Below are 27,332 nucleotides of genomic sequence, written 5' to 3' on the forward strand. Positions count from 1 at the left end.
CAGGTGTATAATGTTTTATGATATTAAGCAGCAGTTAAGCCTCTCTTACTGGGCATCAGTAATAATAGCAAATATGTGTGGAACACTTACCACCCACAGGCCCTGTTTAAGAGCATTACTTTGATTAATTTTCATTTAGTCATCACAACAACCCCGGGAGCTATAGTAGCCATTGTCACTCCCGATTTCTAAATGAGGAAACAGACACAGAAAGTCTAAGTAACCTCCCCAAGGTCACACAGCTAATAAGTGGGGAGCCAGAGGCGAAGCTGGCATTCAGACACTGGCATTCAGTCGGGGTCTCGAGCCATGAGAACCACTAGGTTCAGCTGCCTCTGGGTGTTGTTTGCACTTGTTTGAGTCACGAATAATTTTACGATGAATGTATTTTTGCACTCGCCCTTCCAGCCAGGTTGTTGTGGGTGTGAGCAGTGCATGATGAGCGCGGGACTAGAGGTGGCGTGTAAAGTCCTCATGAGAGAAACATTACTTTGAGAGGGACCTGCAAGAAGGGGCTGCTTTAATTTTTATGTTTGATTACTGGGAAGGATGATCTCTTTTGTTTATTGTTCTGTCTTTCTTCATGATACTTACCTGCTCATGTCCTTTGTGCATTTATTCTTGGAGTTAGTGTGCTTTGCATCTTTTTGTAAAATTGACTTTAAGCCTCTCTGCATAATTCAAGAATTTTTTAAGCTCCTATTTTCTTTTACTCATAACTGTTTTTAGGTTCTATGTATGTCTTTATTTCCTGTAGCTTCAACACTTTGAGAAATCTCATTTTCTATTAAGGCTAGCTTTTTTTAATGTAGTTTAATTTTTAACTATGTAATTACATAAGGTTAGGCTTGATTTTAATTTCCCAAAATTGCTATTAATCTAACCTGATGCCCGATTACTTTTTTACAGAAATACATTCTCAAAAGTATTTTAGCATCATCATTCAGTGAACTTGTTAACTTCCCATTGTTTTCCTTTAATTTGTCTGCATTTGCCTTATATCACACTATTTAATTACTGTTTTAGAATACATGATAAAATCCGTCATTTTAGGTAGCCCTCCTCTCATCTCTGTTTCACTTTGAAAAATACCCTTCCTGCTTTTATCTTCCCAAATGAACTTTCAGGTCATTTCGATGTTACTCTTTTTTTCTTTTTTTTTTTTTTGGCTGCATCCACAGCATGTGGAAGTTCCCAGGCCAGGCTCAGACCTGCACCACAGCAGGGACCCAAGCCCCTGCAGTGGCAATGCTGGATCCTTCACCCACTGTGCCGTGAGACAACACTTTTTTTTTTTGTCTTTTTGTTGTTGTTGTTGTTGTTGTTGCTATTTCTTGGGCCGCACCCCCGGCATATGGAGGTTCCCAGGCCAGGGGTCGAATCGGAGCTGTAGCCGCTGGCCTACGCCAGAGACACAGCAACGAATGATCCAAGCCGCGTCTGCAACCTGCACCACAGCTCACGGCAACACCGGATCGTTAACCCACTGAGCAAGGGCAGGGATCGAACCCGCAACCTCATGGTTCCTAGTCGGTTTTGGAGACAACACTCTTGATGTTACTTTTGAGACGTGCTAGTGTTCCGTGTTCTGTGCCCCTTTAGGTTAAGATCATACTCATACATGACAGTAGGAGAGCTGTTATGGTTGTTTAGGTTCTCATTTCTATTTCTGTTTAATTTCTAGATTTTGGATCATTGTTTGACTTGGAAAATGATCTTCCTGATGAGCTGATCCCCAATGGAGGAGAATTAGGCCTTTTAAACAGTGGGAACCTTGTTCCAGATGCTGCTTCCAAACATAAACAACTGTCAGAGCTTCTGCGAGGAGGCAGCAGCTCTAGTATCAACCCAGGAATAGGAAATGTGAGCGCCAGCAGCCCCGTGCAGCAAGGCCTCGGAGGCCAGGCCCAGGGGCAGCCGAACAGTGCGAACATGGCCAGTCTGGGTGCCATGGGCAAGAGCCCTCTGAACCAGGGAGATTCTTCTGCCCCTAACCTGCCCAAACAGGCAGCCAGCACCTCTGGGCCCACTCCCCCTGCTTCCCAAGCACTGAATCCGCAAGCACAAAAGCAAGTGGGGCTGGTGACCAGCAGCCCTGCCACGTCGCAGACGGGACCTGGGATCTGCATGAATGCTAACTTCAACCAGACCCACCCAGGCCTCCTTAATAGTAACTCTGGCCATAGTTTAATGAACCAGGCCCAGCAGGGGCAGGCGCAAGTCATGAATGGGTCTCTTGGGGCTGCTGGCAGAGGAAGAGGAGCTGGAATGCCATACCCTGCTCCGGCCATGCAGGGGGCCACCAGCAGCGTGCTGGCTGAGACGTTAACACAAGTGTCACCACAAATGGCCAGTCACGCAGGACTGAACACAGCGCAGACCGGAGGCATGACCAAGGTAAGTGAGCCTCTGGGCTTTGAATGCTTCCTCCTGAGCAGGGCCGCGCACCTGTCCTCCTGCAGCCTCTCCTCCTGCGCCTCCCACCTGGAAGAGCCTCGCCGGGTATTCTGAGCTCTTCTCTCCAGGGTACAGATCTCTGCCCTGTGTCTTTATGATGGGAATTCTTGAAGAAGCCAGCGGTAGGGTAGTAGACAGTTGAAAACAGGGAATGAGTGGAGACTGGCAGCCACTTTTCAACCTCTGAGGAGAATGTGTGCAAATAGGACCACATGGTTCAGAGAAGCAGCTTCTGCTGGGAATCAGCTTTTTGTGGCATCCGTGAACCTAAAAAAGGCTCTTTACCTCCGCTTCACGCAGCCGACCAGGTTCCTGCTCCCTGTGCTTTTCCCTTTTTACAGCCAAACAGTGGAATATCTTTTGTCACAGTCTCTGCTTTCCCAGTGAAGAAGCCGGGTTCCAAGTTTGTCAGCTACCTGCCTTAACAGGGAAGAGGGGGCATGGCAGAGCCGGGGGCATCACTGGACTTTGGGTCCTACGAGAAACTCAGAGTAATGGTTCTCACTGTGGTGTTCCCAGACTAGCAGCATCACTGGCACCTAGGAGCTTGGTAGAGGTGCACAGCTCCCGACTGCAGGTGGTGTGAGGCCTGTGCAGGGTTGAGAGCTCTGCTCCAGGGAAAGAGCTTCCAGCTGGTGTGTAGGGTAGGCACTGAACGTGGGGAACCGGGCAGTCGGGCGGTCAGGTAGATTGGGAGACCCCTGGCAGAGTGAGAGCTGATAAGGGATGAAAGCATGGGACTGATCCCACCGAAGCGCCAGGCACCGAGATGCGCTGAGACAGAGGCTTCTCTGGTGCAGCCACCGGTGCCCGTGTTTCAGGCAGCATTTGGTGCAGCAAATTCTAGATCACTAGGACAGTTTGGGCTGTTGTTTGGATTTGATCAGTCCCAAACTAGGGGAAAGCAGAAGTAAAAGTAGAGGACAGTTTCCCCACAAGGCTGATGCGAGCGCTGGGTCGTAGTTACGGACCCTGTGACTGGCTCAGGTTGCAGAGGGTTTTGTTTTGTTTTGTTTTTTGGCTGCACTTGAGGTGTGCGGAAGTTCCCAGGACAGGAATGGAACTGGAGCTGCAACAGTGACAACGCTGGATCTTAACCTACTAGGCCACCATGAAACTCCTAGAAGGTTTAAGAAATAAGTGTGAAGTAATTCCCGACATTAAAGTTGCATTTGTCTCCTTTGAAGTATTATTAAGGGGAAATGTGAACTTCAGTTAGTTGTCCCTGGATTTGAAGAGGCGTCTGTGCGTGCATGAACCTTTTAGAATTGGACCGAGCGGAGATTTCTGTGGGTTTAGGGCTTCTTGAATAGGTGGATATCTCTTCCTTCCTGCTTCACTTATCACCCTGCCCCACGCTGTTACAGAAAACTATTTTGGGGAATTTGTCATATGCAGAGGTAGACATAGAACCCTTGATTAATTTTAAAAAGTTATTGACGGCCCCAGGGAGATTTCTTTAAAATGTGGATTATGTCTGTCAGTATTCGCCACATGAGATACTAGAACAGAATTTAAAACACAGGCAGACGTTCCGTTAGCATTAAGGACAGTGATGCCACGTGTTACAGCCTCTGGAGAACTCCTCTCTGTTCCAGTGAGAGAATGAGAACAAAAAGAACAAATAACGTCTTCATGGTTTATGAAAATAGTTTTGACATTTTGGTCCCTGAAAGGGCCTGAATCCCTCATCTGCACTTGGGGAGCTGTTGATAGTTTATGTACCCCTGCAGGTTGGGCTTGGCGAGCCTGAGCCCAGTGCCCGTCTCACACGTCCGTGAACGCTTTCCTCATGTCCCCAGGGTCCTAGCGGTCAGGTAGTCGTGATTCGTCCTTACAGATGTGTCTTTCAAAAGCTTTATAATCCATGTTGTGTTCAGTTGATAGGGCTCTCAGGAATCCGTTTATCTCTAGGATCCTTACAGTTTATTTGTTGAAGAACCTGGTGGTTTTGCTTGTTTTTTTGTTTGTTTTTTGGGTTTGTTGTTGTTCTGGGGGTTTCTTGCAGTCTGAGCTTTGCTGGTAATGTCTCTTTCACTCCATGTTCCTCCGTCTGCCAAGCCTTTTCTGTCCTTTGTACAGATGTTTTTTTCCGAACACCACTTGGTGAGTATTCACTGTGTGAAGATCAAGCCGCATTGGTGGTGTGGGGGCAGCCATCCCTCTTCCCTCTAAGTATCCCATAGAGGCTGCCATGTGGACTGGTGTTTTTGAAAGGTTGTATGGCCTTGGATTGGGACAAAAGAACAAATAGTGGTGGACAAATAGTAGGACCAAGAGACAAGTTCCTTTTAAGCCAAGTAAGATTTTAAAATGGGCAAAAGAAACTTTTTTTAAAAGGTAATTTTCTTTTAAAACTTATCATTATGGAGTTCCCATTGTGGCTCAGCAGGTTAAGGACCCAGCATTGTCTCTGTAGGATGCACGTTCGATCCCTGGCTGTGCTCAGTGGGTTGAGGATCTGGCATTGCCATAAGCTGTGGCATAGGTCACAGATTCAGATCTGGTGTTTCTGTGGCCGTGGTATATGCCACAGCTGCAGCTCTGATTCGACCCTTAGCTGGAGAACCTCCGTATGCCACAGGCGCAGCTATAAAAGGGGGAAAAATTATTACAAAGGAAACGAAGATTTCCTATAAAATAATTCAAATAGTTAAAAAAAAAAAAAAAGCAACTCCTCACTTCTTACAGATAACCACTTCTATACAGATATACTGACACACATCCTGGTTTTTTTTGTGTGTGTGTGTGTGTTTTTATTTTGTCTTTTTGCCTTTTCTAGGCTTATGGAGGTTCCCAGGCTAGGGGTCCAATCGGAGCTGCAGCTGCCAGCGTATGTTATAGCCACAGCAACGCCAGATCTGAGCCACATCTGCGACCGACACCACAGCTCACGGCAATGCCGGATCCTTAATCCACTGAGCGAGACCAGGGATCGAACCCACAACCTCATAGTTCCTAGTCGGATTCATTAACCACTGAGCCACGCCACGACGGGAACTCCATGACACACATCCTTTTTAAAACTATTTCATTTTGTTGGAGTATGGTTGATTTACACTGTTGTGTTAATTTCTATAGTACAGCAGAGTGAGTCAGTTATACGCATGTATACAATTACAAAATTTTTTATTGGCATATAGTTGACTTATGTTAATTTTTGTTTTACAGTGAGGTGATTCAGATAGATACAAATATATTGTTTTTCATATTCCGTTATGGTGTATCACAGGAGATCGAATACAGTAAGACCTTGTAGCTTATCCATCCTGGATGTAATAGTTGGCATCTGCTGATCTGAAACTCCTGGTCCTTCCCTTGCTCAGCCTCGTCTCCTTGGCAACCATGAGCCTATTCTTTAGGTCTTTGAGTCTGTTTCACAGATATGTTCATTTGTGTCATATTTTAGGTTCCACGTACAAGTGGTACCATCTGATGCTTGTCTTTGTCTTTCTGACTTACTTCCCTTAGCATGATCGTCTCTAGGTCCATTCGTGTTTTCAGTGCAAATGGCTGAGTAGCGTATTCCATTGTGTGTGTGTACAGCTTCTTCTAATCCATTCGCCTGTGGATGGACCTCCAGATTGTTTCTGTGTCCTGACTATTGAGAATGGCGCTGCTGTGAACATAGGGGTGCACGTATCTTTTTGAATGAGGGTGTTGTCTGGATAGATGCCCAAGAGAGGGGTTGCTGGATCATACGGTAATTCTATTTTTAGCTTTTTGAGGAGCCTCCATACTGTTTTCCATAGTGACTGTTCCAATCTACATTCCTGCCAACAGTGCAGGAGGGTTCCCTTTTCTCCACACCCTCTCCAGCATTTGCGGTTTGAGACTTTTTAATGGCGGCCATTCTGACTGTATGAGGTGGTACCGCATGGTAGTTGTCAGTTGCGTTTCTCTAGTAATTAGTGATGTTGAGCATCTTTTCACACGCGCAGTGCACATCCCTGTGTCTTCTTCAGAGAAATGTCTATTTATGATCTTCTGCCCATGTTTCGATGAGGTTTTTAGGTTTTTTGTGACTGAATTGTATGAGCTGTTGGTACATTTTGGAAACTAAGGCTTTGTGCGTCACATCATTTGCAGATATTTTCTCACCATCTATGTTTTGTCTTTTCATTTTGTCTGTGGTTTCTTTTGCTGTACAGAAGCTTATAAGTTTGATCAGCTACCATTTGTTTCTTTTGTTTTTATTTCTATTGCCCTGGGAGACTGACCTAGGAGCACATGGGTGTGATTTATGTCAGAGAGAATGTTGTTCCTGGGTTCTCTTCTGAGAGTTTTATGGTGACTTGTCTTATATTTAATTCTTTAAGCCATTTTGAGTTTATTTTTGTGCATGGTGTGAGGATGTGTTTTAACTTCTTTGGTTTAGATGCAGCTGTCCAGTTTTCCCAGCACCACTTGCTGAAGAGACTGCCGTTTCTCCGTTATATATTCTTGCCTCCTCTGTTGAAGTTTAATTGATTGTAGGTGTATGGGCTTATTTCTGGGCACTCTTCCACTCTTCCACTGGCCTGTATGTCTATTTTTATGCCAGTACCATGCCATTTTAATTTCCGTATCTTTGTTGTATTGTCTCAAGTCTGGAAGGGTTATGCACCTGCTTTGTTCTTTTCCCTCAGGATTACTTTGTCAATTCTGGGTCTTTTATGGTTCCGTATAAATTTTAGGATTTTTTTTTTCAAGTTCTGTGAAAAATGTCATGGGTAATTTGCTAGAGATTGCATTAAGTCTATACATTGCTTTGGGTAGTATGGCCATTTTAACAAAAAAAATATTTCCATCCGAGAGCCTGGGATATCTTTGCAGTTCTTTGGATCCTCTTCGGTTTCCTTTAATAATGTTTTCTAGTTCCTCAGTGTATTAGTCTTTCACCTCTTTAGTCAGGTTTATTCCTCATGGTTTGTTTTGTTAGTTTGTTTTGTTACTGTTTTTGATGTGGTTTTTAAAGGTTTTTTTTTTTTTTTACATTCCCTTTCTGATATTTCATTGTTAGTATAAAGAAATGCAGCCAATTTCTGTACATTAATCTTGTATCTTGCTACCTTGCTGAATTTGTTAATCAGTTCTGGTAGTTTTTGTGTGGAGTCTTTAGAATTGTTTATATATAGTATGTCTTCTGCACATAATGGCAAGTTTCCCTCTTGTCTTGTGGTTTGGATACCTTTTATTTCTTTTCCTTGTCTTGGCTAGGCCTTCCAATACTATGTTGAATAGATTTGGTGAGAGTGGGCATCCTTGTCTTGTTTCAGAGTTTAGTAGGAAGGCTTTCTTTTTTACACCATGAAGTATTATATTGGCTGTGGGTTTGTCCTATATAGCTTTTATTACATTGAGATACGTTCCCTCTGTACCCACTTTGGTAAGAGTTTTTATCATGAATGCTGCATTTTATCTAATGCTTTTTCTGCGTCTCTTGAGATGGCCGTGTGGTTTTGTCTTTTGTTGGTGTGTGTATCACACTGATTTGTGTATGTTGAACCGTTCTCGTGTCGCTGGGATGAATCCAGCTTGGTCGTGGTGTGTGATCTTTTTCTGAACACACATCCTTTTTAACATACGATGGGACATAAGCACCTTATTGTTTTATGTCACGGTACGTCCTAGATACCTTTGCCTGTCAGTGCACACCGATTTTTCTTTTTTTCTTGCTGAGAGCAAGGTCTTGCATTTGATGAGGCACCACAGTTTGTAAAGTGCTCCTCCGGTGATGAACATTTGGGTTGTTTCTCACCCTGGCTTTTCGTTAGGACCAGCAGCGCTGCAGGGCATATGTCCTTGTGTGGGCCTGTCTATATGCATCGTGGGATAGATTCTGAACAGCGAGGTCACTAGGTTAAAGGTTCTGTTCCTAAGGAGTTCCCGTCGTGGCGCAGGAGAAATGAATCTGACTAGCGTCCATGAGGACGCTGGTTCAATCCCTGACCTCGCCCAGTGGGTTAAGGATCCGGTGTTGCCGTGAGCTGTGATGTAGGTCGCAGGCGCAGCTCGGATCCCACGTTGCTGTGACTGTGGCGTAGGCTGGCGGCTACAGCTCCGATTCACCCCCTAGCCTGGGAACCTCCATATGCTGTGTTCGGCCCTAAAAAAAAAAAGTTTGTTTTTAGAAAGTAGTTGTGCATAGTTTAACCACAAGCAGCCACATTAAAAAAAAAAAAAAATACCACTAAGGATAAGAACTGAAAAGTTAATCTCCCTTAATTTTTGTCCTTCGGTTCTCCCTAATTCTCTTACTGAAAGCAACCACTGTTTCTTATCTACCCTGCAGAGAGGCACAGCGAGGCATCGGTGTGTGTTTGTGTGTCTCCCGTAAACATGAGGAGTAGTGTAGTATAGCCTCTCCCCCGCCGCCCCCGCCCCCTCGTGTATACATATGTAAACACCTCCTCTCTGCCCTGAACGACGTAAGCTGGACGTTGTCCTGTATTAGACGGAGCTCTCAGTCCTTCTTTCTAGGTATGGTACAGTAGTAGTCTCTGATTGGGCTATATCTTCATCCCTAGGACGAGTGCCCCAAAAGCTGTACACGGAGATCGTTTCCAGAGTTTTGCTGATCTCACAGTTTTTCACTTGTACACACATCTTTGGATAGCCGAACGTATCTGCTGGATAAATTCCTGTGGGTGAGGCGTTCTCGTGGTGGTGCAGTGGGTTGATGAAGTGGCTTGTCTCTCTGGAGGTGCCAGTTTGAGTCCCACCCCACACACTGGGTTAAGGACCCAGCATTGCTGCAGCTGGAGTGAGGTTGCAGCTCCAGCTCAGATTCGATCCCTGGCCCAGGAACTTATGTATGCCTTGGGTGCGGCCAAAAAAGAAAGAAAAAATTCTTGCGGGTGAAATTTCTGGATTAAAGGATATTGACATTTTTAATAAGCATAGATATTGTCAGATCCTCTCCAAAAACAAACATTGTGCTTGTTACACCCTTACCAGCAGCACGTGAGTCCCTGTGCCGCACATTTCTCACTAATACTGAAACCAGTCTTGTGCTAATTTGCTGTTCTCTGAGGCGCATAGGCAGAATGTCTTCTCATAAATTCATGTGCGTTTGTCTTTGCCGTTGCTCATATTCTCTGTTGGTTTTTCTCTTGCGTTGTTTCCCATTTTTTTCTTATTGGTTTGTGTTCTTGATATTCTTTGTATATTAAAAGCTAAAGTCTTTTAATGAATGAAAACATTTTTCTTTTTATTTGCGAAAGCGTCTTTTACCGGGAGAATGGCCACATAAGTTCCAAGTTTTTACCAAATGGATGTTTTCAGTTTTGTTTTTTGTTTTTTGTTTTTTTGCCTTTTTTAGAGCCGCCTCCGAGGCACTTGGAGGTTCCCAGGCTGGGGGTCGAATCGGAGCTGTAGCCGCTGGCCTACGCCAGAGCCACAGCAACATGGCATCCGAGCCGCGTCTGCAGCCTACACCACAGCTCACGGCAATGCCAGATCCTTAACCCACTGAGCAAGGCCAGGGGTCGAACCTGCAACCTTATGGTTCCTAGTCGGATTCGTTAACCACTGAACCACGACGGGAACTCATGTTGTTTTAATATAAGAGAGATGTTGATGTATGTGTCACCTTGGTAATCTGGCCACTTTATGGAATCCTCTTATTTATTCTAATGCTTTTTCAGGTGGTTCTCTTGGGTTTTCCTGGTATCCAGTCATCTTTTTTGCATTATTGATACTTTTGTCTTCTCTTTGCCATTATTCCTGCCACTCTTTATGCTCTTGGGCATCCCTGTCTTGTATCTGACTTAACTAGAGATGTATGTCGTGTTTTATTATTAAGTATAATGTAAGCTTTGGTTTTCAGTCTTTTTAAATTGGGGTGTAATCTCTTCCTCATTTATTAGATGTTGGATTTTATCAAGTCCCCTTTTGCATCTGTGGGGCTTACTTTGTGGTTTTTCTCCTTTGTTGTATTTACGTGAAAAATTATCTCAGTGGGTTTTCTACTCCCCAGTTGAGCCAGCTCTGTAATTGTGAAATTGAAAGTTAATGTTTTGCTGAATTTTATTGGCTAACTTTCATTTAGAATTTTTGCTTCTCACTCATCAACAGTAGGATTGACCATAGTTCTTATTAGTGTTTTGGGAGGTTTTGCTATCTGGGTTGTGTTAACTTGCTCAGAAAGTGTTCGGAAGCTGTTCATATCTATTCTCTGGAACAGTTTCAAATTTGAATGACCTGAGGGACCTTTGGAGAATTGAGAACCTTCATCTGTACAGCCGGATGAGCCTGAAACTTTTTTCCTAGAGGGTAGCTTAAGATCTTTGACAGTATTCCTGCCATTTTCTATAGACATTGACCCTTTTAGGCCACTGGTTTCTTGAGTCAGTATATTTTTATTTTAGAAAAGTCTATACATTTATTTTTATTCTGAGGAAAAACTCAAAATATTTTTTTTTACTCTTCATTAACAAATGTTAAGTGAAAACTGTTCCCATGTTACAGATTAAGAAATGTAGGCATGCAGAATAGAAAGGAGAAATTATTTAATTAAAAAATCATATCATACCTTGTTAACATTATTGCCATTCTGAAATGGCTTGTGTTTTCTATTTTATTTACACTTTTTTTTTTTTTTTTTTTTAATGGCCGCACCTGCAGCATAGGGAATTTCCAGGGTATCTGTGGCAACACCAGCTCTTTAACCCACTGTGCTGGGCTGGGGATCGAACCCACACCTCTGAGCTGCTGCAGTCCGATTCTTAACCCACCGTGCCACAGCAGGAACTCTTAAGTGTTCTATTTTAAATGTTTGAGTCATACAAAATTAGAAGTGAGAAAGTGGAAATAATCACAAACATCAGGTAAGTGTGAGATTATTTTTTTGCAAAACTCTAAATTGATTGTAAAATCTGGATAAAAAGAACTTCTATTAAAATATAGATTGTAAAACTGATCTAAGAACAGCCTGCACAGACCCTTAGCCGGACTCCATGGGGCAGCCCTGGCTCTGCTTGTGTTCCTGGAAAGTTACTCAGCTTCCCTCTGTTCCCCCCATTCTTTCTGCCTCCACTTCAATAGTGAGACATCTGATATGTTATCTTTCTGGTAGCATCATCTAGAAAATGATGGTAGCATCATCTATTTTCTACAGAAAATAACCCAAACGCTTGTCTTTTTGAAGGAAAGCAAAAGAAGATATTTAAAGAAAATTTTTAGTGGGGATTGGAAGCCATACTCGAGTTCTTCTCCTGGCTAGAGCCCTTGCGAGTTGTTCTGCACAGGGAAGCCAGACGCTGGTAGAAAGAGGAAGGGTATTGTGGCCAAGGGGTACAGAATCTTTCTAATTCCAAGGTTGATAAGTGCTTTCACAGCCTTAGAAATAGTGTCCTATCTTATAAGAAAGAAGGGTCCTATCTTATATTGAAAAAGGGGACCCAAATTGTTTTATAAGCCTTCTTCTTGGGGTTTCAGTTAGGTCTTATTTTTGATGGAGTTTTTTTGGAATATTCTTTTTTTTTTTTTTAAGAATGTAGCTGGAGGAGTTCTCACTGTGGCACAGCTGTGGTGTAGGTCTCAGCTGTGGCTCAGATTCAGTCCTTGGCCGCGGGAACTTCCATATGCCGTGAATGCGGCAACAAAAGAAAAGAGAATAAAAACGTGGTTGGAAAACAGGGAGCTGGCTTTCTCTGGAGCTCTCCCTGAGGGGGGAAGGTTTGATTTAGATCCAGACCCCCTGGACTCAGTCAGCCAGCACTTTGGTTGGATGGGATAAAGCACTTGTTCTCAGACTTGCGTGTCCAGCGCAGTCACTGCTGGCTTGGTAATCCAGAGGGCTGGGCCCTCCCCAGCCTTCCTGAGTCTGTAGGTTTGGGGTGGGGCCTGAGAAGTGCCGTTTCTTGCCAGCTCCCTGATGACCGAAGTTGTGCTGGTCAGGGAGCACACTGTGAGGGCTGGCATGCTGGAGGAATGGATTAGCAGTGTGGAGTCTGTAAGAAATCAGTGGGGCCCAATTGCCTCTTGGAAGTGAGTGGTTCACCTCCGTTTTGGAATGGTAATCAAAATTTCTAACGTTTGGAGTTCCCGTTGTGGCGCAGTGGTTACCGAATCCGACTAAGAACCATGAGGTTGCGGGTTCGGTCCCTGCCCTTGCTCAGTGGGTTAACGATCCGGCGTTGCCGTGAGCTGTGGTGTAGGTTGCAGACGTGGCTCAGATCCCGCGTTGCTGTGGCTCTGGCGTAGGCCAGTGGCTACAGCTCCGATTCGACCCCTAGCCTGGGAACCTCCATATGCCGCAGGAGCGGCCCAAAAAATAGCAACAACAACAACAACAACAATAACAACAAAAAGACAAAAAAAAATTTCTAACGTTTAATAGCAAGAGAAATAATACTGTTACATCTCTCTGATGCTTTTTCTTATGTTATGTCATCTCATTGATCCTTGAAATAATGCAAAGAAAATAAGGAAATTTTTTATTAATGAAATTCTAATTTGGCTTTTTTTTTTTAAAAAAAGATCACAGTGGATATAAACGGTCAGTTTATAGACTGGAAAGACTGAGCGCTTTGAATGAATACAGTGTGCTCTGGGATCATTATGTAGCTCCTCTAGGCACAGGTTTTGGGTAGAAATATTAAGCAATTTTACAGTAGCTCCGTAATCTTTTTTGTGACCTTAGTGGAGAGTGTGTGATTCAGAATGTGCCCAACTTCCCATGATGATTATCCGTGAATTTATTTCTTTTTAAAACTTTTTAGTTAAACGAGATCGTGTATGTGTATTTCATGGCTTACCCACAGATGGGACCGACCTGCTGCTGCTACTTCCTCCCCCTGTGGTCATTGTTAGCAGCTGCATCGGCAGCCCAGACGGCCTTCCCCAGACGCAGTACAGCAAGTGCTTGAGAGGAGAGCTGGGATCTGGAGTAAGCTGCCTCAGTTCAAGTCCAGGCTCCACTACTTATTAACTGTGGGAAAGTCATATAATCATTCTGGATCCTTAGTTGTTTGTCTTTTAAGTGAGGGTTATAATCATCTCTGCCTTTGAGAATTGCATAGATTAAAAGGGGATGGTGATATTATCTATCCCATAGAACTGTTGTGTGGATTAAATGAGATGTTGTGTGTGTAGCTCTTAGCAGGGTCTAGGTTTACTGAAAAACTTTTAAAGAAGATTGATTAGTTAGCTGGCTAGATGCTTTTCTTACATAAAGGATCTGAGATAATCACATGTTTGAAGTGATGAGTGAGACTGCTTTTCTGCTGTTTCTAGATAATTATTTTCTAATTAAAAAAAAATAGTTGTGGAGTTCCTGTCGTGGTGCAGTGGTTAACAAATCCGACTAGGAACCATGAGGTTGTGGGTTCGATCCCCGGCCTTGCTCAATGTGTTAAGGATCGACATTGCCGTGAGCTGTGGTGTAGGTTGCAGACACGGCTTGGATCATTCGTTGCTGTGTCTCTGGCGTAGGCTGGCAGCTACAGCTCCGATTCGACCCCCAGCCTGGGAACCTCCATATGCCGCAGGAGCGGCCCAAGAAATGGCAAAACAACAACAACAAAAAAAAAGTTGTGCAGGAGTTCCCATCGTGGCTCAGTGTTAATGAATCCAACTAGGAACCATGAGGTTGTGGGTTCGATCCCTGGCCTCGCTCCGTGGGTTAAGGATCTGGTGTTGCTGTGAGCTGTGGTGTAGGTCACAGAGGAGGCTCAGATCCTCTGTTGCTGTGGCTCTGGTGGAGACTGGCGGCTACAGCTCTGATTAGACCCTTAGCCTGGGAACCTCCATATGCTGTGGGAGCAGCCCTAGAAAAGGCAAAAAGACAAAAAGGCCAAAAAAAAAAAAAGGTTGTACAAAATTTGAAAGTCTGGGGAAGAAACCATTGCCCATATCACCTGGTTCATAATTGGTGTTTTCCCTACCAGCCAGTGTTTTATCTCTAATTATGTATCTTTTTAAAGTCAAAGTTGGAATTATATTTCCCTTTTTAGTTAACTTTTAACTGATTGTTTTCTGCAGCACAAACTGAATGAATGCTTTGGATGGTTGCCACATTGAGTCCTTTGCTTTGATAGGTCTCCAGGGTGACTGCTTTGGAGAGTATACTTGTGAGAAAGTATATTTCAACCCTGGTACTTTCAAACTAAAGGTCAACAGTTAGGATCTGGAATTAGAGAGCTACATGTACTAATTTTTTAAATATGTTGTCGTTTTACTATTTTAAAGGTGTAATGTACACAGAGTGAGTTCCTTGGAATCCCTCCCTTTCCCGCTTCTCTCCACCTCCATCCCTGGAGTTACTGCTGGCTGCTCTCTCCGTGTTTTACCTGTTTTCAAACTTCATATAAATGGAACTGTGTGATATGGGGTTTTTTGTTTGGTTTTGGTGAGGCTCTCTTGCCCATCTGTTTTTGAGATTCATCAGTGTTGTCGCCTGAATTCCTTGGTTCTTTTTAATCCTAATTAGTACTTCATTGAACTTACCATGATGTGTTTACATTGTGGTAGTTTCTAGTTTGGAGCTATTAAGAGTAAAGTTTCTGTGAACATTTTTGTGTAAGTGTTTGTGTGGACATAGAAGTTTTCATTTCTCTTGGATCAATAACTAGGAATGGGAATTGACCGGATTAGGAGGAATCCACTCCTGGACTGTCGTCCAGGAGCCGTCAGACTGTAGCTCATGGGCTGTATCTGACGTACAACCTAAGGATGGTTTTAATATTTTTAAAGGATTGGTTGAAAAATAGACAAATAAATAAAAGAATAAGGGATGGAAACTATAGGTCACCTGCTAAGACTAGAATATTACTAACTGGACCTTTACAGAAAAAGTCTGCCACCCCTATTCTAGTCTGTTCTATTAATCTGCTTATTTCTTTAGCTTTATAATAAGTTAACATCGTGATGCTTAATTTCTTATTTTCATTTCTGTTTAATTTCTAGATTTTGTGTCAGTGTTTTACTTGTCTGTTGCTAATATGGAGAAACATAATCAATTTTTCTTTGTTAACATTATATCCTGTAATCTTGCTAAACTCACTTGAGCAAGGTTAGCTGTAACTAGCTGTTTGATAGGGGCCTTAGAATTTTCTGGGTCATGTTGTCTTTGAATAAAGACAGTTTTACTTCTTTTTCCTAAGGCCTTTTGTTTTTATTTTACTGCTCTGCTTGACATCTTCAGTACAGTATTTTTTAAAAGTGGTGAAAGTGTATGTCCCCTGTCTTACTCTTGATCATTGGAGGAAAATAGTCATTTATTGGGTCTGGCGTTAGTGGTAGACTTTTAAAGATAGCCGCCTTTGGGTGGAAGAACGCCCATCACTGGGCATAGTTTGCTGAGTCTTTTGATCATAAATGTTGCAGGATTTCATCAAATACTTTTTTTGCATCTCTTGAGATGATCAGAGGGATTTTCTTTATTCTATTTAATGTGGTAAAGTACATCTTTCTGAATGTTGAACCAACCTTTTGTTCCTGGGGTAACCTCCCTCACTCACGATGCATTATTCTTTTTATGTGTTATTGGATCTGATTTATTAAAATATGGTTTAGGATTTATGCTTCTCTTCATGAGGGGTATGGGTCTATAATTTTCTTGCAATGTCCTGATTTGGTTTTGGCATCAAAACGAGAGTGGTTTGTTCCCTCTTCCTTCTTTTCTGGGAGAGTTTAGTATTCTTTAAATGTTCGATAATATTCACCAGTGAGGCCAGCAGGATCTGGAGTTTCCCTTGTGGGAAGGTTTTAAATTATGTTTCAGTTAGTTTAATAATTCAAATTAAGCTATTCAGATTTTTCATTTTTTGTGTTAAGTTTGGTAATTTGTACTTTTTAAGGAATTGATGCATTTTCTCTAAGGTCTTGAATTTATTTGGCATAAAGATTTTCATAACATTCCTCTAGTTTCCCTTTAATGCCCATAGAATCTGTAATGATGTCCAAGGGCCCCTCTTTCAATCTGATGCTTATAATTTTTAAGTTTCTCTTGTTTTTCTCTGATCGATCTAGGTAGGGGTTTTATTGATGTTTTCCGACAGCCAACTTTTGGATTTTCAACCTTTTCTCTTTCTCTGTCATTGCTTCTCTCTTTGTTATTTTCTTTCTTCTGCTTTGGGTTTTCTTTGCTCTTTCTAACTTTTTTTTGTGGTAGATGCTTAGGTCATTGATTTTTATACTTTTCCAATTTAACATTTGAACAATAAATTTCACCCTAAATCTTGCTCCCACACTGCATTTCATAAATTTTGATAGGCTTTGTTTTTATTATCATTTAATCAAAACATTTTTAGGCGTTCCCGTTATGGCTCAGTGGTTAACGAATCTGACTAGTATCCATGAGGACCCGGGTTCAATCCCCGGGCTCACCCATTGGGTTAAGGATCCAGTACTGCCGTGAACTGTGGTGTAGGTAACAGATGCGGCTTGGACCCAGCATTGCTGTGGCTGTGGTGTAGGCCAGCAGCTGTAGCTCCGATTCGACCCCTAGCCTGGGAACCTCCATATGCCATGGGTGCAGCCCAAGAAATGGCAAGAAAAAAAAATTTATATTTGTGATTTCTTCTTTGATTCATGTTCTTATGTTGACGCGTGTAGATAATTTTCAAATATTTGGGATTTTTGCAGGTACTTTGTTATTGATTTCTAACTCCAGTGTGGTCAGAGAACATGCTCTGTGTGACATTTACCGAGACTTGTTTTATGGCCCCACGTGAGGTCTGTCTTGATGATTATTCTGCATATCCTCCTACAATTGTAAGGCATAGGTCAGTTAGAGTAAGTTGGTTGTATTCAGATCAGCTACATCCTTACTAATTTAAAAAAAAATAGTAATCAGTTACTGAGAGAGTATTAAAATATTCAGCTGTAATTATAGACTTGTTTATTTTTCCTTTAGTCAGAATGAAATCTGATTATTGAAGCCCTTTTATTTATTTATTTATTTTTGGTCTTTTTGCCTTTTCTAGGGCTGCTTCCGCGGAATGTGGAGGCTCCCAGGCTAGGGGTCAAATCGGAGCTGTAGCCACCAGCCTACACCACAGCCACAGCAATGCAGGATCTGAGCTGCGTCTGCAACCTTCACCACAGTTCATGGCAACACTGGATCCTTAACCCACTGAGCAAGGCCAGGGATCGAACCCATTGCCTCATGGTTCCTAGTCGGATTTGTTAACCACTGTGCCACAACGGGAACTCGTATATTGAAGCCCTTTTATTAAGTGAATATATATTTTGGATTATCATGTCTTCCTGATGAATTGAGCTTTTTATCATTCTGAATGTCCGTCTCTATTTTTATTAGTATTCTTTGTCTCATTAATATAATCACTCTCCCTAATATTTGCAAAGGATATCTTTTTTTATCCTTTTATCTGTGTCTTTATATTTAACATGCATCTCTTGTAAAGAACATGTCGTTGGAACTTGTTTTTAATTTATTCGGATAAGTGGAGGGTTTAGTTTATTTACATGAAATGTGGACACAGTTAGCCCTGAGTTCCCATCTTGCAATTTGATTTCTATTTGTCCCGTCTGCATTTTGCCCTTTTTTGCTCTTTGTTCCTTTCCTGCCCTTCTTTTGAAGGCCAGTTCCAACATCTCTGTCCTCTCTGTGTTTGTTTCATTTGTAGTCTTTTGTTCATTTGTTTAAATATGTAATTCCCAATTGGGGGTGACACTTTCCTGCCTCTTTGCATGTTTAGTAATTTTTGAGTAGGCAGTGGCATCGTGGATACATTGTTGAATGGGAGTTCTGCTGTCTTCCGTTAGAGGGGGTTGGGGTTTGTTCCGGAGACCTTTGACCCCGCTCTTTGGATTCCTCTTGGTGCTCTTCCCTCAGCGGAGACGTTTTAGGAACCATTCTTTACCGCCTCTCCGACTTGAGCATAGGTTTGAGCAGGACTTTCTAAACTTTTAATGATTTGCAGATCACCTGGGGATTTTGTGAAGCTGCAAATTCGGATTTGGGGGGTCCTGGGGGTGGGAGTGTGAGTCTGCATTTCTGACCGACTCTAGGAGGACAGGTGTTACAGGTGTTAGGGCTGGGCCCTCCCCCAGACGCCGGGAGATCCCTCCTCTTGCTGCTCTGAGCATAAGCTAGGGTATGTTGTGGATGCCCTTTGGTGATTGGATGCATCACACTTCAAAAATTATGTTATTTTTTTCCTTGTTCAGTGTAGAAAGTTGGGAAATACTAAACCTAGCATTCTTTATGTAAATAGGTCCAGAGCATGACTTCAAGGATCGAGTTCTCCAAAATATTACGGTAATATTTTGCAAAGAGCTAAGTTTACTACAGATAGTAATTTGCTGTCCATCTGTCACCAAGTTAAAACGTTTAGATTTTTATGCTGATTACTGTGTAATACTTCTGGCATTTTTCAGAATTGTGTAATGACCGTCACATAAAGTTTCAGTATAATCCTGTTATGAACAAGGATAACAGTGACTGGATTTACTCTTTCTGGGTTCTAGTAAGAGAAGGGCAGGCAAGGAGTGACACTTTTGGGGTGCCCATTATACTGGCCTCTGTGCTGGATGCTTGGCAATGTGATCTTAGTGATTCATCTCATGTTTAGTAATCATGTGAGGTACATGCCATATCTGTTTTGCACGTGGAATAAAATAATATTCTGAGCCACCTTTCTGCCTCCCAGGAAATTATTCAAAATGTCATGTTAGAAAATGGCAGACTTTGACTTACCATCCAGCCGAGTCTGTCTCCAAAATCAGTGTTTTTCTGTTACACTGTTTTGTCTGTAATACAGCAGGATTCAAAATAAGGTGGGGAGGTACATAATACCTAATTTTTTGGACTTCCTGTGTGGCTCATAACATAATACCTAATTTTCTGTGTGTGGATCAGGTTTTACCCCAATCTACAAAACTTACAGAATAGAGAACTTGGAGAACTAGTCTAATTTCTCAATAATATTTGTTGTTGGACAAAGGGATTTGCTGCTTACACCCTTCTAGAAACACACTCATATTAATATATACCGTGATCTTTGCCCGTGGTCTGATTGGACCGTGGCTCTCAATTTGAGATAGTAAATCAGCCAAAGCAAGTTTTGCAAAACCCTTTAAGAAGTTGACTTTTCCAGCTAGTGCAGTTGTGTTGCTTCCCATGCAGGAGGCCCAGCATAGTTAAAATTACTTTTAATGTGATTTTTTTTAATTTAATTTTATTTTTTTTTTTAGTGATCTTGCCTCTTAAATTTTTTTTTTAACAATACTACTGTAGCAAAAGAAAGTTTGATTTGACTTTGCACAAAACACACCAAAGAACAATAGAGTCATCCATGTTTCCATTAGTCAGAGTTAATACATGGCAATGTTTATCAGACTTTCTTCACCGTTTTTCTTTTATTTCCACTTTTTTTTTTTTACTTTTTAAGGTCGCACCTGTGGCATATGGAAGTTCTCAGGCTATGGGTTGAATCAGAGCTGTACCTGTAGATCTGCAGCCATAGCAACACAGGATCCAAGCTGCATCTGTGACCTATGCCATGGCTTGTAGCAGTGCTGGATCCTTAACCCACTGAGGAAGGCCAGGGATCGCACCCATGTCCTCACAGGTACTAGTCAGGTTTTTAATCTGCTGAGGCACAACGGGATGTGGCTCACTTTTAAGGGGACATTTTTTTCACTTTTAAGTAGACATTTTTAAATTGTATTTTTCAATTTGTTTTTTATTTTTCTCAGTGGAAAGAGTGGTTTTATTTTTTTAAGTGTTATTGAAGTATAGTTAATTCTCAAACTTGTGATAATTTTTGCTACACAACGAAGTGACCCAGTCATATACACATAACCATTCTCTCTCAGATTCTTTTCCCACATAGATCATCACAGAACACTGGGTAGACTTCTCTGTGCTCCACAGCAGGTCCCCATTGGTCTATTGTTCCACATACCTCAGTGTGCATATACCAGTCCCAAACCCCAATTCAAAGTCTGGGTCTGTTTCTGTTCATTTGTATCCTTTTTTTTTTTTTTTTTTGGATTCTACATATAGGTGATATCATATGATGTTTGTTTTTCACCGTCTAACTTCACTTAGTATGATAGTTTCTGGGTCCGTCCAGGTTGCTGTAAATGGCCTTACTTCATTCTTTTTTATGGCTAAGTAATATTCCATTGTATAACATGTACCACTTCTTTTTATCCACTCCTCTGTTGATGGACGTTTAGGTTACTTCCATGTCTTGGCTGTTGTGAATAGTGCTGCAGTGAACATTGGGGTGCACGTATCTTTTTGAATTATGGTTCTCTCTGGATAGATGCCCAGGAGTGGGATTGCTGGATCATATGGTAGTTTATTTTTAGTTTTTTGAGGAACCTCCATACTATTTTCCATAGTGGTTACACCAATTTACATTACCACCAACAGTGTACCCTCTCCAGTATTTATTGTTTGTAGACTTTGTGTGTGTGTTTGTGTGTGTGTGTGTGTATGTGTCTTTTTGCCATTTCTTGAGCCGCTTCCGTGGCATATGGAGGTTCCCAGGCTAGGGGTCAAATTGGAACTGTAGCCACTGGCCTACGTCAGAGCCACAGCAGTGTGGAAATCCGAGCCGTGTCTGTAACCTACACCACAACGCCGGATCCTTAACCCACTGAGCAAGGCGAGGGATCGAACCTGCAACCTCATGGTTCCTAGTCAGATTTGTTAACCACTGAGCCGGGACAGGAACTCCTATTGCTTGTAGACTTTTTGATGATGGCTATTCTGGCTGGTATAAGGTGGTACTGCATAGTAATTCTGACTTTCATTTCTTTAATAATTAGTGTTGTTGAGCACCTTTTCATGTGTTTTTTGGCCATCTGTATGTCTTTTTTGGAGAAATATATGTTTAGATCTTCTGCCCATTTTTTGAGGGGGTTGTTTGGTTTTTTGGTATTGAGCTATAGGAGGTGTTTGTATATTTTGGAGATTAATCTCGTCAGTTGCTTGATTTGTAAATATATTCTCCCATTCCGTGGATTGTCTTTTTGTTTTGCTTATGGTTTCCTTTGTGGTGCAAAACCTTTTGAGTTTAATTAGGTCCCCATTTGTTTATTTTTGTTTTATTGTCTAGGAGGTGGACCTGAGAGAATATTGCTGCATTTTATGTCAGAGAGTGTTCTGCCTATGTTTTCCTCTAGAGTTTTATAGTATCTCGTCTTACACTTAGGTCTTTAATGCATTTTGAGTTTATTTTTGTTTATGGTGTTAGGGAGTGTTCTAATTTCATTCCTTAACATGAAGCTGTCCAATTTTCCCAGCACCACTTATTGAAGAGACTGTCTTGTCCATTGTATATTCTTGCCTCCTTTGTCCTAGATTAATTGACCGAAGGTGCTTGGGTTTATTTCTGGGCTTTTTGTCCAGTTGCACTGATGTATATTTTTGGTTTTGTGCCAGTACCATATTCTTTGGATGCCTGTAGCTTTGTAGTATAGTCTGAAGTCAGGGAGCCTGACTCCTCCAGCTCCAGTTTTCTTTCTCAAGATGGTTTGGCTATGTGGAGTCTTTTGTGCTATACAAATTGAAAAATTTTTTGATCTAGTTCTGTGAAAAATGCCCTTGGTAATTCAATAGGAGTTGCATTGAATCTGTAGATTGCCTTGGGTAGTATACTCTTTTTGATAATAATCAATTCTTCCAGTCCAAGAACATGGTATATCTTTCCATCTGTTTACATCATCTTTGATTTCTTTCATCAGTGTCTTACAGTTTTCATAGTATAGGTCTTTGTCCCTTTAGGTAGATTTATTCCTAGGCATTTTATTCTTTTTGATGTGGTGATAAATGGGGTTGTTTTGCTAATTTCTCTTTCTGACCCTTCATTGTTAATATATAGAAATGCAGTCAATCTCTGTGTATTAATTTCTTACCCTGCAACTTTACCAGATTCATGGGTGAGCTCTAGGTAGAGTGTCATTGTCATCTGCAACAATGATAGTTTTACTGCTTCCTTTCCAGTTTGGATTCCTTTTATTTCTTTTTCTCTCTTATTGCCATGGCCAGGACTTCCACAGCTCTGTTGAATAGCAGTGGCAAGAGCAGACCTCCTTGTTCCTGGTCTTTGTTGGAATCCTTGCAGCTTTTCACCACTGAGGAGGAGGTTAGCTGTGGGTTATACATGGCCTTGATTATGTTGTAGTAGTTTCCCTCTATACCCACTTTCTGGAGGGACTTTATCAGAAACGGGTGTTGGATTTTGTCAAAGGCCTTTTCTACATTATTGAGAGGATAGTCTTACCTCTTAAATTGTTTTATTTATTTATTTATTTATTAATAATACTGCTACTATAGCAAAGAAAAGTTTGATTTTGACTTTCCAGGTTTTTTAAAAATTTCAAAACACACTGAGAAGAATATAATCAGCATCTATGTTTCTCTTAGAATTAGTACATGTTGACATTTATCAGATTTTCTTCACAGTTTCTCTCTTTTTTTTGGTGGTGGGGGTGTGTACCTGCGGCATATGGAGGTTCCCAGGCTAGGGATCGAATCAGAGCTATAGCTTCTGGCCTACACCACAGCCACAGCAACATGGGATCTGAGCCATGTCTGCGACCTACACCACAGCTCATGGCAATACCGGATCCTTAACCCACTGAGCGAGGCCAGGGATCGAACCCGTAACCTCATGGTTACTAGTCGTGTTCATTAACCACTGAGCTACCACGGGAACTCCCCTTTTCACTTTTAAGTAGACATTTTTTAACAATAGATTTAGGTTTATAGAAAAATTGAAAGACACTATTCAGGATTCTCATATCTCCTCCCCACTTTCCTCTATTATTATATTTGTGTATGATATTTGATTATTTGTCACAGTCACAATTAATGCACCAATATTGATACATTATTATTAACTGAAATTCATACAGATTTCCTTAATTTTCTCGTGATGTCCTCCCTCTGATTTTAGGATCCCATCCATACTTTTCTTTTCTTTTTTTTTTTTTCTGTATCTGCATATGAAAGTTCCCAGGCTAGGGGTCAGATTGGAGCTGCAGCCGCTGGCCTACGCCACAGCCACACCAACGCAGGATCTGAGCCATGTCTGCAACCTACACCACAGCTCATGGCAACGCTGGATCCTTAACCCCCTGAGCGAGGCCAGGGATCGAACCTGTGTCCTCATGGTCATGTTCATTTCTGCTGAGCCAGGACGAGAGTGCCACACATTGCACTGTGTTACGTCTCCTTAAGCTGCTCTTGGCTGTGACATTTTCCCAGACTTCCTTTGTTTTTGATGACCTTGACAGTTTTGAGAACTGGTCAGGTAGCATTTAGGATGCCCTATTATTGGGATATGTCTTTTATTTTTCTTGTGATAAGACTGGGGTTTTGGACTTAGAGTGTTAACAGAAGGAAGATGGCGATAAAGGGCCATTTTTACCGCATCAGCCATTGTGTTTGCATGGCTTAGCACTGTGGACGCTCGGCTCCCCTGGCTGAGGTGATGTCTTGGCTGTGCTCTTACGCTTCCTTCCCTTCCTAGTGTGTCCTCTTGGGAAGGAAGTCACCATGTACAGCCCATGCTCAAAGAGTGGGTTGCGATTCTCCCTTCCTTGTGGGGAGTGTGGTGTCCACATAACTTACTTGGAATGCTTCTGCATGGAAGATTTGTTTCTTCTTTATAGCTTTTTAAAATAAACAAAATACAGTTTAACAGATTAAGGAGCTCCCGGCATGGCTCAGCAAGTTAAGGACCCATCCTTGTCTCTGTGAGGATGTGGGTTTGATCCCTGGCCTTGCTCGGGGTTAGGGAACCAGTGTTGCCCTAAGCTGTGGCATAGGTCTCAGATACAGCTCCGATTTGACCCCTAGGACAGGAACTTCCATATGCTGCAGGTGTAGCTGTTTAAAAAAAAAAGTAACATGGAGTTCCCTTCATGGCTCAGTGGTTACCAAACCCAACTAGGATCCATGAGGATGCGGGTTTGATCCTTGGCCTTGCTCAGTGGGTTAAGGAGCCAGTGTTGCCGTGAACTGTGGTGTAGTTTGCAGACACGTCTTGGATCCTATATTGCGTGACACAGGCTGGCGACTGCAGCTCCATTTCAACCCCTAGCGTGGAACCTCCATATGCCACGGGGGTGGCTCTAAAAAGCAAAAAATAAATAAATAAATAAAAATAACAGATTAAAACCCAAGTATCTTATACATGATATACATGGCATACTATACATCTCATTTTTTAAGTGTTATTTTCAAAATTGATACACATACAAATCTGATTTTTTGTTTTTAAATGGCCGTACCTGTGGCATATGCAAGTTCCTGGGCCAGGGATTGAATCCGAGCCGCAGCTGTGGCGATGCCAAAATCTTCTTTATCCCAGTGCGCTGGGCTGTATATTAAACCTGCATCTCAGTATCAACCCAAGTCACTGCAGCCGGATTCTTCCCCCCCCTCCCTTTTTGCCCGCCCCATGGTATATGGAAGTTCTCAGGCCAAGGATCAGACCCAAGTTGCAGTTGCAGCCTATGTCACAGCTGTGGCAACGCCAGGTCCTTAACCTGCTGTGCCAGGCTGGGGACTGAACCTGTGTCCCAGTGCTGCAGACGCCCCCCTCCTGTTGCGCCACATCAGGAACTCCTGATTCATTTATTTTAACATGTATTCATGTGACTTTAAAAATTCTTCTTTAAATTTTTTGTATTTTAATTTTTCTCTATTGTTTATGCAGATTTTTAATGTACGCCTGACACTCCAAAAACTTTGCATTTTATAAGAACTTCAAGCAGTGGTTGTAGCTGAATCTCAGAACCAAGAGGTTTTTGTCGTAGTAATTTTTAAGATAAAGATTACTCACAAATGGAGTTTCCTCCAAGCCTTTTTTTATTTTTCTTTGATCATCTTAGATATACTTGGCAAAATGCAATTTCTGTGTGTGCAAAATTCCTGTTTGTCCCTTTGGAGTGAGCACCTCTCCTGAATGTTATAACGAGCAAGTGTCCAGAGTGCTCTAAACAGCACCAGGTCGGAGCTGTGACCTGATCAGTGATGACATTTTCTAGTCAGGAAGCGCAGTAGTTATCGCGAATCGTAATTCCAAGGCCACAGTTCAGTATAAACACATCTGTGCATGTTACATTTAAGGTAAGGATATGCTACTTGGGTTTGTGGCTTTTGAAAAATGGTATGACTGCAGTGGTTGCTTTGTTATTTACCAAATGGAAACTTCATGCCCTTAATAATGAGCCGTTTTATTCATTTCTTTTTCTGACACGTGTTTGAAGAATGAACTGGAAAACAAACCATCTTAGATCCTAGAACAAGGCCAGAGATAGCTAATACTGGGAAATGCCTGCTTCAAACATCACGTTGGAATTACCCAACTTTGTAAATTGTGAACAGTTATGGTGCATGCCTGTCTTTTTTCAGTATTGAAGAAAATCTATTCACTTTAGAGAACCCTGTCTGATGTTAGAGATTTTCTGTGCTCTATTTTTGGAAAGAGATCTTAAAGTCACCTCAAGATTGCACAGTGCTTTGTGGTTTTTAGAGCATTTTCCACATGCTATTCCATTCAGGTCAGAAACAGGAAGTCTGAGCAGCCCTCTGTGCATGGTGTTCGGGGTGTGTGTGATCTCAGTGGTTGAGTGGCTGTGCTGATAGGGGTGTGGGAGAAAGTGCTGGGGTGCGGCGATAAGGCACGGACAGGGAGGGTTCCGAGTGTGTGTTCTCCCCGGAGAATGTGGCACATGTTGCTTGGAGATGTATTGTCAGATGGCAGGTGCCACCTGCTTGGCAGCTGTACTCTTAAAGCCCTAGATGAGCTCCTGCTGCACGTGGGTCCTTTGAAGGAAAGGTGTGCATAGTGGGAGTGGCTGGAAGACGGGAGTCTCTCCGAATCTGATTGGCGAGATCTTAGCAGCTTTCCTTCCTGTCTTTCAGTGTTGCTAAGGATGCGCTTCAGGACAGAGCTTACCTCTTGCAAGGGAGTGTCAACACGAATAACCAGCTTAGTTCTGCTCTTCCCAGTCTTGATGTCCTTTTTTTTTTGTCTTTTTTAGGCTGCACCCATGGCATATGGAAGTTCTCAGGCCAAGGGTCAAATAGGAGCTGCAGCTGCCGGCCTGCACTGCAGCCGCAGCCACAGCGATGCCAGATCCTTAACCCACTGAGCAAGGCCGGGGATCAATCCTATGTCTTCATGGGTCCTAGTCGGATTCATTAACCACTGATTCATGACAGGAACTCCTCGATGTCCATTTTAGTGAATACCTTAGATCTGTCCATCAGCTCCCAGCCAGATGCTGGTCCTCTGGTCCGACCGTGTGTGTATTTGAGTAGAGACAGACTTCAGAACTGCAAGAGTAACCTCTCTAGGCCCAGTGATACCCAGGCCCTTCCTGCGATGACTCACCTGGTTCTCATTCATGGCGGTGGTGCAGAGCAGCAGCCGCTGCTGATGAATTTCAGGATTACTCCGTAGCTTGCTTCTGAAAGCCCATCTCAGGTTGGACCTCCTGAGCTGTTTGTCTGCCCCCAGGCCAGGGCCCCTCTCCCTCCTTGACTCTTTAGCAGTCAATGTTGGTGCCTCCTGCACACATGTGCTCCTTGTAGCTTGTGTCTTGCCTTGGGCTGGAGAGGCTGTGGTGCTGCATGCTGTGTGCCTCCACCACCCCACAGTGTCTCCCTTCCGGAAGATGCCTAACGGACGTCATGCTGATGGTAGTTAAGCATGTGTATTGCCGCTTTTTCACCTTCCACTCTGCCAGAGATCATCAGCGTCAGAGCCGAGAGCTGGGAAGCTGGTGGCCCTTACTGAGAGTTGGGCACATGTGACAGCTGCTGGATCGTCTCCTTACTGGAAAGGTCTGCTCCTTAAATAGGTACTTTCCAGCTGTAAGCGCACCTCGCTGTCAAAACCTGGGAGCCAAACACATCTGGTAAATCCCTCATGATCCAGTCCCTTGCCTCTTGG

General features: G+C 42.6%; 1 protein-coding gene across 2 annotated transcripts in view; it reads left to right on the plus strand.

Annotated features, from left to right (window-relative positions):
- The window catches only part of CREBBP (CREB binding protein), a 141,837-nt gene that overhangs the window by 23,630 nt on the left and 90,875 nt on the right, over positions 1–27,332 (plus strand). For both annotated transcript variants that reach the window (XM_005662184.4, XM_085017781.1), the window contains exon 2: positions 1,685–2,397. In XM_005662184.4, coding sequence (XP_005662241.2) covers positions 1,685–2,397 — 713 coding nt within the window. The remainder of the gene's footprint in view (positions 1–1,684; positions 2,398–27,332) is intronic.

This window comes from Sus scrofa, chromosome 3 (genome assembly GCF_054392235.1).
Source record: "Sus scrofa isolate SSC_HxYL_T2T_F1_AM1 chromosome 3, Sscrofa_HxYL_maternal_Yorkshire_Landrace_v2.0, whole genome shotgun sequence".
Lineage (NCBI taxonomy): Eukaryota > Metazoa > Chordata > Mammalia > Artiodactyla > Suidae > Sus > Sus scrofa.